The sequence below is a fragment of the Homalodisca vitripennis genome, chromosome 8 (assembly GCF_021130785.1).
Source record: "Homalodisca vitripennis isolate AUS2020 chromosome 8, UT_GWSS_2.1, whole genome shotgun sequence".
NCBI classification, from domain to species: domain Eukaryota; kingdom Metazoa; phylum Arthropoda; class Insecta; order Hemiptera; family Cicadellidae; genus Homalodisca; species Homalodisca vitripennis.
In genome coordinates this window covers 111,752,938-111,771,047 of record NC_060214.1, presented here as the reverse complement: position 1 = coordinate 111,771,047, position 18,110 = coordinate 111,752,938, and the positions used below count along the sequence as shown (strand labels likewise).

Here is an 18,110-nt window from a genome sequence, read left to right as displayed (position 1 = left end):
CATGCTAGAGGCGTTGCAGCGGGACTTCAGCGTGCCCGACTATCTCCTGGTCGTTGTGCAGGACTACCTGAAGAACCATCGGCTGTTGTATGAAACCAAATACGGAAGGAGAACGAAAGAGGTCACTGCCGGTGCGGCTCAAGGGTCTATTCTCGGCCCAGACCTATGGAATGTTTCATACGATGGTTTGCTTCGCCTCGAGATGCCCCACGACGTCTTCCTCGTGGGCTATGCTGATGACGTAGCTGTAGTCATCACGGCGAGGACTCCAGACTTGGCACAGTTACGCCTTAATCAGGTAATGATTCGGGTCAATGCCTGGATGACGAGCCACGGACTTGAGCTGGCGGTCGCCAAGACCGAAATCGTTATACTCACTCGACGGAGAATCACCACTCTGATCTCTATGAATGTGGGGGGTGTCGAAGTTCGGACAAGGACTGCGGCGAAGTACCTGGGTGTGTTACTTGACTGCCGTCTTCGGTATTGGGAGCACATTCAGGCGGTGTGTGACAAAGCCTCTAAGGTGGTTATGTATCTCGGCAGGCTGATGGCTAACGTAGGAAGCCCTATGTCAAGTAAGAGACGCCTCCTCATGTCTACTGTAAACTCAAACCCTTCTGTATGGCGCAGAGGTTTGGGCGGGTGTCATGAGGATAAGGCGATACAGTCAAAGGCTGATATCGGTACAGAGAAGAGCGGCACTTAGGGTCGCCCGCGCCTATCGCACCGTTTCCGGTTCGGCCATGGTGGTCGTGGCTGGGGTGATTCCTATTGATCTGCTGGCCATCGAGAGACAGACCGTCTTCTGGGAGGCTGCCGAGCGGGGTAGAGAGGATGCCTTGGCTGCTGCCAGGGTGGAGACTCTGCAGGTTTGGCAGCGGAGGTGGACGGAAGGATCGGACGGTCGCTAGACCTTCCGTCTCATTCGAGAGCTTCAACCCTAGATAGATCGTGGCCACGGGGAGATAGATTTCTAGCTGTGACAGTTCCTGACGGGGCACGGTTACTTTAGGAAGTACCTCTACAGGATGGGAAAAGTCAGGTCGCCTCGGTGTGCTTACTGCCCAGAGGAAGATGATGTTGCTCATCACACCTTCTTCGCTTGCGGGCGCTTCACCGAGGCCAGGCGAACGCTCGCCACCACAGTTGGCGATGTTTCGGCAGACACCATTGTGGAGCTGATGCTGCAGAGTGAGGACGCCTGGAATGCAGTCACCACTCATGTACATGCGATCATTCATCAGAAACGTGAAGACGGATGCCTGGCTGACCCCTAGCTTCCGAAACAAGTAGTTTTGTCCCGGATGGGACCTAAGACACACGGACCAGGCAAGATGTCATCCGAAAGGGTTCCGGCCTGGGTCCCTCCGTGGCCCGTAGGGGATTTAGTGCGTAGTCCGTAAGGGAGTCCCACACTCCGTGCGCCAATGCATTCCCCCTACGTTAAAAAAAAAACAAAAAAACAATAAAGCACTGTTGTTCCGTGTCTATAACAGAACCTAAAAATTACTTTAGTTTAGTCTAGACAGCATCATTTGTAATAACTTCTCTTTCTCATTTCGACATCTACCAAAACTGAATACTCACGGGTGTCTCCAAAAATGTTATTCAGTTGGTGAGTTTTTTGGAGGCACGTGTGAGTTTATATAAATAATTGTAGAAAATAGATGTTATTATTCAGTCTTAATTTAGGTTTTAATTCTTTTCTGAGTATCTGACCCTTTTTGCAGACTGATGTTCAGTACTTGTTATGTGTTCATTAAACATTATCTTTGTAATTATGTACTGTCTCTATTATGACTGTCTATTTTACTTTTATTGATCAATTGCAATTTTTATTGTTTATTCTTAAAAACTAGCGTGGTCGACGATTAGCTTACCTTATGAGCAAGTATTTATCAATTTCATGAACAGATTATAATCTTATATAATGTTAGTATCGACACCAACGCCAGTGGTGAACTAGCGGCTGAATGTAGTTCATTGCACTGCTGCATTCATTCGGTCAGTCTTTTAATCTTCGTTGTCGTCTCTAGCTGTCAAAGTCATTTTTGTTAGTTGTTTTTGTGAAATGTTTATGGATTTGGAATATATTTTTTATTTTTAAAATATGGATATTGTAACTACTAGTCTGGAAGCGTTAATTCGTAAGTTCTAACAGACAATCTTTACACGTATGTCTAGTTTTAGGTTATTGTAGGCTATTTAGTTCCAAATGTCAGCTGGTGAGAGATACTGGTAATGTACATAGTATTGCCTGTATTACAGCCGCATTATAAAAATACCCGTTTTAATTGAAATGAGGCATTTTTAATACTATTACTTTAATCGTAAAAATTAAAACCTAAGACATTAATATTTTGTTAGAGTATAAAATTTAAATTCATTACTAAGCTAGGCCATTTTTGTATAGGACAATATGGATAATTCTGTCATGTATAAGGAGAAACTAATAATAAATAATTTTATGTATCAAATATTTAGTGAGATTTCATTCTAGTTAGGGCTTTGATATAAAAGTCATAATGCCACTGTTGTACACACAAGCCACTTAGCCAAGTAGCTAAGTGTATTGTAGCTTATTTGCCCAGTCGATCACTTTTGTGGTCTGAAAAGCAGTGTGCTTTAATTGATGTGTATTGCAACCATGAAAATACAGAATTTATGTGATTCGATGGTCCAAGTCATGTCAAATTAACTGATTAGTACTCTTTAACCTTCATAGTTTGTGTTATAAGGCTTTCATTAGGGGAGATTTTAATAAGCGGCCTACACTTGTTATTCGATTGTTATTATCAAATTACTCGATATTTTATCCAAATTCGATGTTATGTATTAAATATTATGAAACAAGAATTCTAATACATCAACAACAGGAATAATACATTCCAATTTTTGGCAATTATGAGGTTAAGGGTCGACGTGGCAAATCACGAATTTAACATTATCAACGTATTCTGCTCATCCTCCAGAATAAAAGTATATATGTTTTTAGGGGGTACAAATGACAAATAACATGGTTTAGGGGGTATATTCATAAATAGTTAAGTTTTTAATGTTCTGTTTGTGTGCTGTGTCTGGATATCTGTTTATTTGTACACGGCAATACACCTTTTTACATTTAATTACAATTTCGAAAACAATAACTAGGTCTATAATATTTACCAGAATAATAACACCATAACAATATACATAATACTAACAACATAATATTTTTATATAAACCAAGATTTAGAGGACAACTACCCAATCATAATTATAGTAGCTATAATCTGTTTTTAAAGGCAGCAAGAGAGGAACCAAAAAAATCAACTTTAGGACATACGGCATTACCAGTTCTCATTAGTCTAGGTATAGTACTGTGGTAGTGGTAGTTTGTAGGATGGTGATGCTTGCAGAAAAGCTGACAGTGTCTGGATCCACGAGGAACATGAAGATTAACCTGTCGAAGATTCTCTGGACAGTTGATGAGACCATTCAATAATTTGTGCAAGAAAACCATGTCCATTAATATTCTTCGGGATGCAAGGATGGGTACAGTTATAAGACTGCGTTGAATTTCTTGCACATCAACATAACATCCCTGTACCGGAAGCCAAGTTTGATGCCGACCATCCTGAGGAACCGCCTCTGCACTGAATCCAGAATAGAGGCTTGTCTCACTTGGTAGGGGGACCAGACCACTGTAGAAAACTCCAAGATAGGCCGAACAAGTGCAACATAGAGAGCTTTAAATGATGTGATGGAGAAGTTCTGCCGACAGGTGCGACTGATGAGCCCAAGTATTCTTGCAGATTTGTTTGCAATGTTAGTCATGTGCTCACTGAAGTCCAGGGTAGAAGTAAAAAAAAATACCAAGGTCACGAGCACTAACCACCCTTCGAAGAATAACACCATAGGCCTATAGCATGTAATCAAACTGGCAAAGATGTCTTGCTCTTGTGTAGGAAATGACCATTCATTTGTCTACATTTAAATCCATGGCGTTAGCTTGACACTAGTCCTGGATCCTCTTCAGGTCCCTTTGCAACTCGATTTGCTGATTAGCAGAAGAGATTTCTCTAAATATCTTGACATCGTCCGCGAAGACCAAATATGAGCTCTCCTAAAATCTACCGATGTCATTCATAAATAAGCAGAACAGGATGGGTCCCAAGTGTCTACCTTGAGGTACACCAGAAGAAGCATGAACAGGCCTTGAAAGTACACAAGCAAACTTCACATACAACATACGTCCAACCAGGTTTACTTAAATATTCGGATATCTGTGGCCGGGACTGATAGCGTATCTGTTATCTGAGTGTTAAGGGGCAGAAGTCAGTGCTTCACAAGATATCATGTACTGTAGTTTAGATCAAGTGAGTGCGTGACAATTATGGATCAACCATCCACTAGTTCGATGAATCGTAGTGAATTGTGAGTGTCGGAGTGTTTTGTCGGGCATGTTAATAGTTTACGTTTTGACCGAAATGAGATTATTTCTTTTTTAATAGAATAAGTTATGGAATTTTTAATAATGAGTGTATTTGTTCGTTGTGCGGTTGCGTATTGTTTTTAAACCAGGAAACTTTGATGTTTCATTGCGAGAGAAAAATTCATAAAAGTACTAAAAAAAAGTTTAAAATGTTGCAATTTAAAAAAATTGTGTTAGGCAGGTTCCTTTTTTGAAAGAACGCGCTTAGACATAGAGACATTGAAAGATATTGGCGAGAAGTCTGGGTGAATATCCTTTGTTATGGTGTCCAGGATGACCATTGTCAGGTACCCGGTAGAATTCCTTTTCAAGGCCAAATATCCCCACCCACGTACCAGGCTCCACACTTTTTTGTTGCTGCCGCTCAGCTCTATCCGCCAACACACTAATGGTAAGTGTTCTCTATTAATGTCCATTTATATATTTATATTGGGGTTTTTCATGATTTATTAAGTTTTTTACACTTTACATAATTGCCTTTGCATTAGGCTATATTTCAATTACTATTTGTGATCAGCTCATGTAGAATTTGATATTTTACTGATAGGTACTATCTCGATGGATGTTTTTTTTTGTTGACATCAGCGCGGGGCAGCAACGGTGCTGCCACAGCCTGCACTGATAGCCGGAGGCACTCGTCTAAACCCGACAACTAAATAATTTGTGGCTCGAAATTAAAAAAAACATTGTTCATTTGGGTCAAAATTCTGCTCATTTCAGTATTATTTTTCATTTACGTTTTCAAAGATGGCACTGCATCCGATGACGTCATCACAAGGTTGAATCACGGTCACAAAAGGTCACGTGACGCCTGACGCGGATGTACAACATGGAAGTATTGCTCTGCGCATGAACAGTTGTCCCATTTTGTATGTTCTACAACTTAGTTATTTCTCATTTCCACCCGTCAAACCTTAAAACCTTATATTGTTTTGTTCTGTAGGACAATAATTTAATAACGTAAAACTCGTATTTTGCCGCTCCGGCCGTTACTTTCGCAATCACCCAATTTTTATTAACATAATTTTACAATAACATTACAAAATAACAAATACAACTATGGCCTAGACCTATACATAAGAAATATATGTTACAATATTTATAGATTGTGTGGATAGCAGTGAGTAACCACTTTTGTGAAGGCCAATTAACATAAATTTATCACATCATTTCCTCATATTCATTGTCATTTTAAAATTCTCAATAAATTAGTTCTTGCTTATTTATTGTTTACATGTCAAATGAATGTAACTAATAAATAGGAATCATATGTTTTGTTAAATAAATTGTAATATAGAATTATTCATTCAAATAAAAACAATCAAACCATTCGATAATAACAATTAAATAACAAGTGTAGGACGCTTAGTCTTCATTACTAACCCTTCATTAGTATTGAGAATTAAAATTCATTATGTATCTTCAAATATATCTAAAGGTGATTTATATTATCAGAATACAGCAGCTGCAGTGTAATAAGCAACCACCAACACAATCGGCTGATGATTATCGAATGATATGGAATCATCGATATTCATGACCATCCAAAGGACTGAAAGCAAAATGTTGGACCAAATAATATATTAGATATTTCAAAGAACAGTATGGTTTGGGTAGTTTTCAATTTTAGAAATTAATGTATAAATATTAATATACTAATTCACAAATAAAAATATAATTACAACAAGACAATAGCATATACTTACTTTATTTATTTTTAAGGATAAACGTGACTGCTTGTGAAACAAAGAAGTCACGTACGTCATGGTCTTGCCGTTACTAGTCAATAACGAAACACGTGATTTTAATTTTGAATTTATATTCAAACACGTTTTTACTTTGAATACATTTTGAAGAAAATATCATGTTAAATTAAGTTTAGGCTGTGTAAAAAATTTTAATTTAGAGAAGCTATATTTTTATATTTTGTTTTTTAAATTGTATAAAATAACTCAATTTTACTTAAAGTACTCTTGAGCTGCGTAGTACTATTACTTTGCAGGGTAGATATGTTTGATATCATTTATAAAATGCTCGAGTGGATCACCACCAATAATCATAATTGCTCGTCGATACATATATTCTGTTAGATGATCAGCAATGCACTCTTGAGATCAGTTTTTAAAGATTTTGCTTATAAAAACATTTTGAACCAATATTTGCATATTCATCGCCATTGTTCTTGTCTGTCACCAACCTTCTCCTACACAAAGGAAATAACAACAGCTGGTAATGACGTCAATCTTCTAAATAAATAAAGCTGGTATTGATTAATTATGAATATCTAAAGGTCAAATGGTTGAATTGGTTGAACAGTTAGATGTAATGCTCGTGTAATTAGCTAATTAAGCTGTGATGATGAAGTAGTCTTCCCAACGTCGCAGAAAGTGAAAATGTACTAATCACAAGTGAAATCTCATCTTATTCTAGAGCTATATAACTCCAAAAAGAAATGTTAATAATGATGAAATTAGCCAATTTAGCCGCAATGATGAAGTAGTTTTCTCCTTTGTTGCAGAAAGTGAAAATGTACTTATCTCAAGTGAAAACTCGAAAAAGAAAAATCAATGCAATGGCAGGAGAGACCTACTTACACTGTTCTAAATGGGCTTCATACCAATAGAAAATGTGATGAATTCTATGCTTCTGCCGAAAGTTGCAATGAAATTGGAGAAAGCTTAATAACATAAATGCAGCTCAAACCAAGTTTGAAGTAAATAAAATTTTATTCATTGCTGAGATAGGTCATTTCGGTACCGCCTTCAGATCTTATACTGCTGCAACCTGCTCTTCTGCCTACTCATAGCCTTCGAACCTAGCTTCAGATGAACAAGTGCAGTTCTTTAGCCAATCCCGCTCTTATGCGAGGAACAACTTCGGCTACACATTTACCTTTCTGTGGATTTTCATGAACAAAATGCAATTGTAGTGGCAATGAAGATATTGAACAATCAAAATCTGTATTGGAAAATGATGATAATACACAATTTGATTCGTTAATATTATGTCTTTAGTCAACTCGGTCAGTTCTTGTATCAACTGACGTACTTAATTACTTTTACCAAGCAGCACTCTTATTGTAAAAATGATTTAAATCTCGTTATTTCACAATTCCCAGTTTGAAAGAAGTAAACACCATTGAGACAGTTGCATGTTTTTAATTCCTACTGTTAGCTTGAAAACTGTCTTTGAGTTAATTGTTTTGACGCAAAGTTAAATTGCTTTTAGTTGCTAATTAAAATTGAACCATTTTTCAGTACTCAATCGAGTTGACATTTCGCATATACACTCAAATCCCCTTGACTTTTTTTTTTTTAGAATGATTACTTAATTAATTAATTAATTAATTTAATATATAGGTTTTATGGATAACAATGATGGCAATGAGAAAATCCCGGGATAAATAAATTTGTAAGTAAACTACGAACAGTAACACTACATATTAACATGTGACATATTAGCATATACAGCTCCACTACCCCAACATCATATTTTGGTGACTTGGTATGTAGACGTTTAATATACACTGTTATGAAACCCAACATAATCAACAATATATGTGAATGTATCATGTAGCAAGATATTTAGGTACAAATTTCATATCTTGACTTTACATTTAGCTCGAAACTTCATTACTACATAAACTAGAGTGAGTTTAATAGTGGTGCATTACCAACTAATTTGGCTAAGTGTCATTGAAGCCTATGCCTCAGTACGCTGACACAATTTCTCTTTTGTCTGCCGGGGGATGTAAACCTTTTTTGTCCAATAAGACATCTTAAGAATGAAATGATCTGTAGAATTGAAATTTTGCATACAAGCTCAGCGCATCCTGATACGTGGTGTGACTTACTCCAATCTTGTTAAACTATAGTGACAAAAAGGCTGGATAAAAGTTCATTCTATCCAAAACTTGGAATTAAAAATGTTGGAATTATCCAAGTTTGACTGTATGTCTTCAAAGTTGGTAGGCTATAATTTATATACAACTTATTGTTTAGGAATTTAAAAAAGAAAATTTTGAATATGCAAGGTTAAAAACATGTTCTATTTTACCCTTTATATGTTGTGATAATAATAATATGTTAAAATTAACAATAGTTGTCACAAAATTAAAAACAATTAAGTAGAAATATTTACTTTTCTATATTAGTTGAATACAAAGTAGGAATTGGTTTGAAAAAAATATTACTTGTTGCATTTTCATTTTATATGAGGTGTTTAGAATAACACTTAAGTACTTAAAAGACTTAGGCTTAAGTAATATAAAAACAAAACGCATAAAGAAATGTTGTACTCTCACAGATGTTTTATTTAATTTTGCATAAGTACTCGTAACTAGAAGTCCTGCCTGAAGCGTTTCAAATGTCCAGGATTTAGTTTAATATTATTTATTGGTTGAATTGTTGGTTTTTCAATATGGTGTCAAAATGCCATCGTATCTAAGGTTTTTTATTCACAAATACAAGTATTCTTTATTTTAAAATACATCAAGTATTGAAAAGGTATCTGATAGGATTTAACTTGTTAAAAACATAAAACACAAACTTAAAGTGTAAACACGTTCACGTTATAACTTTTAAACAAGAGATATCACAACCAAATTTGGCATACCATTACTGGTAATAGTAAGCTACCTTTCTGCGAAGATGGTTTTTGGATTTCACCTTTGGGGGACAACCCATCGGGGTAATAAGAAAATCTTTAATAACAGCCTTTGTTGAGTTATACGTCTTGTTTAAAGAGAGAGAGAATTTTCTTTATTCCAAAACATACATTGAGCTACATTAAATGTAAACATCAACTGTACATGAATAGCGTCAATATCTATAAAAATCTGAAACTAAAACTAATACTAAAACTTATATTAAAACTAACACTAATATTTACAATTATTTTTTAAGCAGTTTTCTGCTAATTGTTTGATAATAATTCTCCAATTGAGTATAGAGCTTTATTTGTGAAATATTTCTTTAGTTCATTATCAAACTTTTTGCCATTGTAATCTTTTATTTCCTTGGGTAAACAGTTAAAACATTTTCCCCATATATTCTGTTTTCATTTCATGGAATGTCAAGTTAAGTTAAGGTTAAGTTAAACTGAGAACAATGCTGCGTACAGGACTTCAATAGATTGATCCAGTTGGAAGAAATTGATTGGAGTTTAAAGTTTAAAAAATGTTTAATACATTGCGCGTAAGAAATAAGTAATACCGTACATGTTGTAAGTTGAACGGAATACTTAATTGAGTGAGCTAATTTCAAAGTACTTACTTACTCTTACTTACTCCTGTGGCCACTCGAAACCCAGATGGTTTTTGACCTCGCCAACAATGTCTCTCCAACTTCCTCTATCTTGAGCCACTTCCAGTGTAGCGCCAATCGTTCTTAAATCCTTCTCCACCTGATCTCTCCATCGCATCCTAGGTCTGCCCAATGGCCTCACTCCCTCTGGTTCCCCTCGCCACACCTTCTTTATCATTTTATCTTCTCCCCTACGGGCAACATGGCCCATCCATCTCATTCTTTTACTCCTGATCAGTGCAATCACATCGGGATCTTGGTATATTTCTCTTAATTCTCTGTTCTTCCTGATCCGCCATATGTCTCCTTCTTGAACTGGTCCAAAAATTCTTCTTAGTATTTTGTTTTCAAAGGTTATTAACTTTTTTTGGGATTTCTTTGTGAGTGCCCATACTTCTGACCCGTACATCAAAACTGGCAAGATCATGGTTTTGTAAATTCTTAATTTAACTTTCCTCATTAATAGTTTGCTTTTGAGAAGTTCAAAACTTCTCAAAACTAATTTCAAAGTAGGTGTTCAAAATGTTCCCCAACAGACGTGATCGAACTCAGAGCTATGATAGAACAGGAAGTTCAAGCTATTTCATGAGAATACATTAAAAACGCAGTAGACAGCTTTTAAAACCGGTTAACAAGTTGCCAGATGGCCGGAAGGGAAAATTTTGAACACCTAGTTTGAATTTATTTCCCATACTGAAACACATGTAGAAATAATAAATTGGATGTGTGAGAAATAAAACTGACCACTTCATCTATTAGCGTGGCCAGTTGTAACAATAACTGTGAATGTAACAAGACATATCGAGTCTATCATTAGTTATAAAACTCCGTAATGCTCTAACTGTAACATCGTTTTACTGTTACTGTAACATAGGTGAAAAGCATGTTTTTAATTGAATATTAAATATTATAAATAACTAAATAAACATCATGTTTTTATATCAATACTAGCGGGCCCGGCGCGCTTTGCTGCGCATTTCAATAATTTGTTGCAAAAGTTGCCCGCGGCTTCGCACGCAATTTCCCGTTGAAAACAGTACACTATATTCACTTATTCTTTTTCTATCACATTCTAAACATTGCTGAGATAATTGATAGTCGTTCCATCGTGAGCCTCTTGGGCGTATTATGAAGGTATGTACCATATTCCTGCCTCTATCTAGCTGTTACCCACGGCTTCGCACGCAAATCTTAAGAACCGAAGTCCTTATATTACTTAGTAAGTTTTTTTTTTTACTATAATAAATTTTAGATTAAATTAGTTATATCTCCGATGCCACGATTGAGCTTGCTTTGTTGTCTCGATCGAGAGAATATGTACACACGGAGTTTTGAGAACCATACTTCTGTCAAAAAAAACAACTAAGGTTGATTTTATAACATTCTTTATATTTGTAGCCAACGTAAGATAGTAATTATGATATCTGCATTACTCTTCTGATCAAGCATGAGCATGGTTTATATTAAATAAATATTGCAGTTAAAGGTGAATTTTTACGTCAAATTTGAATTGTATTATCTGGATATTAAAGTCTATGTTTAACAGTGATTGCAAAAACAGTTTAAACAAAATTTGTCGTTTCTCTTAAGCTTACTCTATGCTTTAAAACTATAAGTGTAATATATGTTTACAAAGAACAGCTGATTAAAAATTTGAAAAGACGTTAACATATGTTTGCTGCAATGCATTTCTTATGGGTATTTCTGTAACCAGTGGGGCGGAATCCTGAATCGGGAAAGGGATGGGCATAGCTTATAAACCTTCTCCGTGGAAAAATACATATACGTACAAATTTTCATCATGATCGGTCCAATAGTTCACGATTCCATAAAGGACAAACATACAAACATTCATTTTTATATATATAGATTTAAAACATACTTAAACATATGTTTAAATAAAACATATAAACATATAAAACATAAAATATGTTAAATATGTAACATATTAAATATGTTTATTTTAAACATTTATTATGTTTTTCATCATGTTTGTTATATGAATATTTCTAGAAATATTCATATAACTATTTATTATAAGAACAAATACCTGTATATATTTATATACTAAAATTGTTGAGATATCCCACATCTTGCTGGAAAAAGAAAGTCAAGCGACTTTTTCTACAAAAATGTTTAACATTCGTAGTAATCTTAATTATTTATTATTATTATTAGTTATAAATATTTTTTTAAATGAGGTATTGTGTTTTCTCTATTTCCACTTCTAATAAAGAAGAATTTTAAGACCTTAAGAACAAAAAAATGATGGATTGGTAAAATATTTAACTGCTGGTACAATGGAAAAATGGTTTTTTTATTTTTAAAGTTACCTGCAAAAATAATGTTGAGTGTGTCTTAACTTAGCTTATGATAATTTATAGGTTCCTCCCCAGCATAGCAAGGTGTACTGCAATCTTGAATTAACTAGTGCAAAATAAAGTGTTATTATTAGTAATATATTACAAAAGTAAAAAAAAAATAGAATTTTCTAAGTTGTGATCTTAATTTTCCATGTAGGTTTAATACAACTAAAGGTACACATAATATAAATTCCATTGGTGGATCAGAAAAGTAAATTTTAGCTTTGGAATTAACAACTTCACAAATCAGTTCTGAAAATATTGCTTCTATTGGCTTAAAAAATATTCTTGGATTTCAAAATACCAGAACATTACTACATTTTAGCATCCTCAACAAGAAAAAATCAGGGTTAGTACTTTCTGGTTTGGTTACAGATATGTGAAATTTATTGTTTCACTGAAATAAATAAATCATTATTGTTAAATACATTATCAACCACAGATACGTTGTCAACCAAGATAACATTGAACCACCAAACCACTAATGTGGTAAATTAAAATTAAGATTTTGTTGTGTGGTACCATGTTCTGGAAAATGATCTTCACCTAGGTAATAACATAATTTTTATGTTGAATTTAATTGTTGGTGTATACATATCAAATGCCCACCTTAATTAAAATCCATTGATAATCTTTTTGCTGATTTTGATAAGGTGTTTTCAATTGCATTCTCGCCATTTTTATCTTTGAACAAATATTTTAGTTAATATATTGTTGACCGGTGAGCTTGTCACTGTGTAGAACTTTTGTTTCATCGCCCATTTTCATGTCAGTATAAAATTTAATAAAATTTGTTATTGAACATAAACATTTTCTCGTACAAACTAGTTGTAGTAGTTTGTTGGTACTTTGGTCATAGTTTTGTTTTGGTAGTGAAAACGTTTATTCTGGTGTTCATTTTTTTCAACATTTATATTACTCTACTAAAACAGAATCGTCTTAGCTTCAAGTGAGTGGGGTTATCAAGTTTTATCTAAGATATTATTGTATAATATATTATAAACTAAACTTACATGGAATAATACAATACAATGCAAATATAATTTAATCGTTTTTTTCTTCTTCTCTTTGTACAATTTATACAAGCAGAGAATAATATTTCATCTTTCAGTAAAATTAACATAAACACCGCACAGTAATGTGTGTCCACCACAGTTAGTTTGTATAAATTCATCTATTATACCAGTTTGCTGTAAACTGTTTGCAGAGCGAGCCACATGCAGCCAGAACCAGTCGCCGGACACTGCGGCCATTGATGCGTTCTGCGGCCTGGTGAGCAAGGAGCCGGACTGCGCTCAAACAGCTACTCGGTTCATCACTGCCAAGGTCCACTCTCTCCAAGAATGGGAAGCCCTCCAGGCGTTACATGTGAGTAGGCACTTGTCAACCCATAAGTATACTAATTCTAAATAGCACTAGTTCTGTTAGGATCATCTGTTCATTCCTTTCAATTTCTTTTATTGTCAAACAGTATATTTTTAGAAACATACAGAAAGTCCTGTAGTTAACTTCACTTTGCTTGCTCTATAAGACTCCTTAACTAATTTTTGCCTTAGAAATTAGTTAGTTCAGGATAATGGACCATTTAAAATCAGATAAAAATACATACCAGCAATGAAAATGGTATTTAAAATGGAGACTTTGTACAGCTATTATGAAAATGTGGTGCAGAGATTTGTTTTCTGGCGAGATTCTTGAGGAAGGATTTTTTTTAGCATTAATCTCTGTCATGTCTCCTTGAGAGAAGGCCAGCTCTGTACCAGCCTCTCCAGTCAAAGCATGCTGGAGGTGGTTCTTATGTCAAGGCTAGAAAATTACTTTAACACTTAGGGAGCCCCACCAATTCCTACTTAAAATTATTGTGTATGTTTTTTATCTTCAACCTTAGACGATTTGACCATGTAACACCCTTCTTCAGTCAGTTACATTTGCTAAAATTGAATATACTCCGTCAGTTCCACATTTTTCAGCATGTTACATTCTATTTTGAATAACAATTATGTATTCCCCTTCTTATTTGTCTTAACGCTTTTCTTTCTGAAACAAAAAATTGGAATACTCGACGTGGAGCCTATTTGTTGTCTATTCCTGTTCATAGTTCTTCTATTTACTGTAAATCATTCACAGTGTCTGCTTGTCGACTCTGGAATAATTTCCTGGATCATATCAGAGGTATTCGTAGTCGGGTGCAGTTTCGGAGGGTCTGTTTCGGACCTCATCGGGATGACGATATCGTGGCATAGGATATGGGACGATGGCTTTGTATGAAATGGGTGAATGTATGCTAATTTCCTTGTAATTTTTATTTTATTTATAATTTCATGAAGAATCTTTTCATTTTATTATTTTATATAAATATAGATTATAATTTTTGAATGTAAAACAGTAATGTAGACTATACTGTAACTCTTGTTTTACACTAATAGTATTATTTATAAATTTATAGTTAGGTGTAAGAGAGGACTTAATAGTCCTAACCTCACCAATTGAATATGTTTTTCTTTGTGTTCAACAAAGACATTTTTCATTTCGCATTTTAACCATGATCCCTCATGTTAAAGTATGCATAATTTACAAAACAAACTAATATACCTAATACAAGCTGATGCTTAGCAAGAAGTAATGGAATTACAAGAATAAACTATGAATGAAACATAATACATTATCCAAGCTTGTTTACAATAAATAAGATTGTAATGAATGTTGAAATTGTGAACAAGCAATAGATTATATGATGAAATATTCGTCATCTGATAAATTGAAAGGACGAAAAGATTTGTATGGAAGCCACCAGATTCCTTAACTTCACAAAAGTTTAGTTACACAAAAGTGTACTCAAACAATAGTAGAATAAAATATTTACAGTATAGTAATGATATTTTTATATCATACTTGATATTATAAATGTGAAAGTCTTGGTATGTGGATGTCTTTCCCTCCATCAAACGAAGCAGACAGGGGTGTCCTTTTAGGAAATTATTCTAATGATACATAATTTCTAGGTTTTTGGTTCAAGTTACATGGAAAACTTTCTAACACAATTAAAATCTAGAAATATTTGGGTCCTGGTGTGGAGATCGATCTTTAGTTACAAAATGTTTAGCAAGACATTTTTGGTGGAAAATGGCTCTTCACGGGAAATTTAGAATTTTTATTGTTTTAGCAATTAATTGTTTGGTATGGTTTGAACCGGAACGGGCAGGTGATAGACATGAAGCTGGCCGCATTGTACTAAGAATTAAAAATATTTTAAACTAAAAGCTTATTTTAAATGTACAATAATAAAACTTTTAACACCTTTTTTATAGATTTTATTTGTACATTTCGAATTCCACGAATTCCAAATGTACATTGTACAAATAAAATCTATAAAAAAAGTGTTGAAAGGTTTATTATTGTATATTTATATCAAACATTTTTTGGGGCTACATTTCTAATATGGATCAAGCACACCAAGTTTATTTTAATTTTAATTTTAAAAGGGAGATTGTGTCTCTCATGCAAAAATTAATAATACAATTTTGTTAATACTTAAAAACTGAAATAGTATTTATGTTAAATACGACTATTTTCATTTCGGAATTATTATAAGGCTTCCTTAATGTTAAATCACAGTTTCTTGAAAGGACTAGTTTTTTTTTTTTTTTGTGAGGGAAAAAGACGGTTTGTCCCTGCACTTAGTCCTAAAAGGACCTTTGTGCCTCCCTTACTTAAATTTGTGTCCTCGAAGTTCGAGGCTTTTGCAGAAGCCAATCAGATTTGAGGGCTCCTGTTCTCTGATGTCCTTGGGGCTGAGGAGATATGCTCCCAGGAATTTTTTCTGAGCTTCTAAGAAGGACTAGTTACTATATCACAACACCGAACTTTACATAGAAATTCAAACTGACTCGTGGGTATTCATGTGGCACTGTTTCGCTATCTAACATACTACACTGAGCTTTACACCTTCATTTCAACACCAGACATGTACCGACTTTAGGACAGCGGGGACAGTAGCAGGATGCGTCCTCCGCAGTCAGTGTGTTAAACGATCAGACTATTTTAACATACATAACTTTAACTTTGGTCGTACTAGCAACATACGACCAAAGGTTGTAACTTATGTGAGGTTAAGTGGTAGAGAGGACTTTATAGTCCTAACTTCGCCTCTAATAAAGTCATTTTTCATTTAATTTCATTTCATATTTGTGGTAACCTAACCTAACTTATCCACCACAGCATACCATATAATACCAAAGTATCTAATAATATTGTGTTCATTTGTAAAACATCTCTTTTATTGTCATATTGGCATAACACGTGAAAAAAGCTTAGAGATTTTTCGTACTGAAATGCTTGAGAGATCTGGAAATGTTTTCTTACGAGAAGTCTCTGGTCCTGCCACCAGGTGTTGGACGCTTGTATGAAGCGATGTGGCAGTAGTTTCCACGCAGAGGTCGGCAAGTTTCGTTTTCTCAACGAATTGATCAAGCTTGTGTCGCCCAAGTATAATGGCGCCCACACGCCTGAACCTGTCAAGCGACGGGTGCTGGAGCTCATGCAGTCCTGGACCATCTACTACCCACGGGAGTTTAAGATCAAGGAGGCGTACGAGATGCTTAAGAAGCAAGGAGTCGTGAAGGTAAGTTTTATGTATCTGTTTGAAGCAGGATAACTTACAATGATCAAGATTTGTTCAAGTTCTTTTGTAGTAACTGGTCGGTGAAATTCAATCCAGTAAGATCCAAAACATGAAAACGTGAACAAATTCTATACTTACTACTTCCCATAAAGAATACTATGTAATTGGCTATAAAATGAACGAAAGTAATGTAAAACATATAAAATCAATCTTATTAGGTACTTTAATAAAATATACTTCAATAATATGAATAAATTATATATGTATAATATATAAGTACTTTAAAATAATATGTTATTATAAATATGTTTATTTTATATGAAATTATATTCTTTATTAACTTATAAGAATTAAATACTAAAGCGTTTTGAAGTGTGAATTTGTATTGTAATAATAAGACCTCAAAGCTACATACTATGTGTGTAGTGATAAATTATTTAATTGCAGTTGTACATGAAGCATTTTTGTATAAGGATTATGTTGATATGCAGATGATGATGATGGAGGCCCACAAGAGCTTGGACCAGAACATCGTACCTCCACCACCACGACATCAGGACATCTTCCAGGACACAGAGAACTCACAAGTCCATAACTACGAAATGCTAGTGTAACAAGAGATACATCATTAATTACTGTTGTATATGAAGTGTTGTTTTATACATACAGGAGGAGATGATGGTGATGGAGGCCCACAAGAGCTTGGACCAGAACATCGTACCTCCACCACCACGACATCAGGACTCTATCTTCCAGGACACAGAGAAGTCTCGGTTGCTGCAGAAACTGCTCCAGAGCAAGAACCCAGATGACCTGCAAGCCGCCAACAGACTCATCAAGACCATGGTGAAGGAGGTAGGCTTCGATTCAACGAGGATCTTACATACAGATTCTACTACAATTAATTTATATTCAATTTTACAAAATAATTTAATAAGGTATTCATGAGCACATTGTACAACCAATAATCTTTTTAATAAGTAAACTTATTTTAAAATTTATCTGTATTCAATTAAGATTTATAACTATGAGAAAAAATAGGTTATAACACAAACACATTATAATTAAGCAATATATAGATTTTTAACATTAAAAAAACTATTATTAACCCTCTAAATGCTAATCATCTCGATCAGAAGGGTTGGAGTGCCATTCTCAGTGATACTGTCTCGATCTGGACAGTTAAAACATCTGTTTACTAATTCCATTGTCATTTTGTTAATTCTTTGCGATCAAGATATATTTTATATAGTAATAACTCAGAAATAAATTCTCTATCTTATATAGTATTACCTGGAAATAAATTCTCTAATGAAATATCACATAATTGATAAATTTTATCAATT

The 18,110-nt window shown here is 34.5% G+C and overlaps 1 protein-coding gene across 1 annotated transcript in view; it reads left to right on the top strand.

Moving 5' to 3' along the window:
- The first annotated feature begins 1,983 nt into the window (after nt 1-1,983).
- LOC124368322 (ADP-ribosylation factor-binding protein GGA1-like) overlaps nt 1,984-18,110 on the top strand; it is a 36,938-nt gene continuing 20,811 nt past the window's right edge. Inside the window, exons 1-4 of the mRNA XM_046825596.1 lie at nt 1,984-2,150; nt 13,351-13,511; nt 16,531-16,764; nt 17,434-17,619. Coding sequence (XP_046681552.1) covers nt 2,114-2,150; nt 13,351-13,511; nt 16,531-16,764; nt 17,434-17,619 — 618 coding nt within the window. The 5' untranslated portion in view covers nt 1,984-2,113. The remainder of the gene's footprint in view (nt 2,151-13,350; nt 13,512-16,530; nt 16,765-17,433; nt 17,620-18,110) is intronic.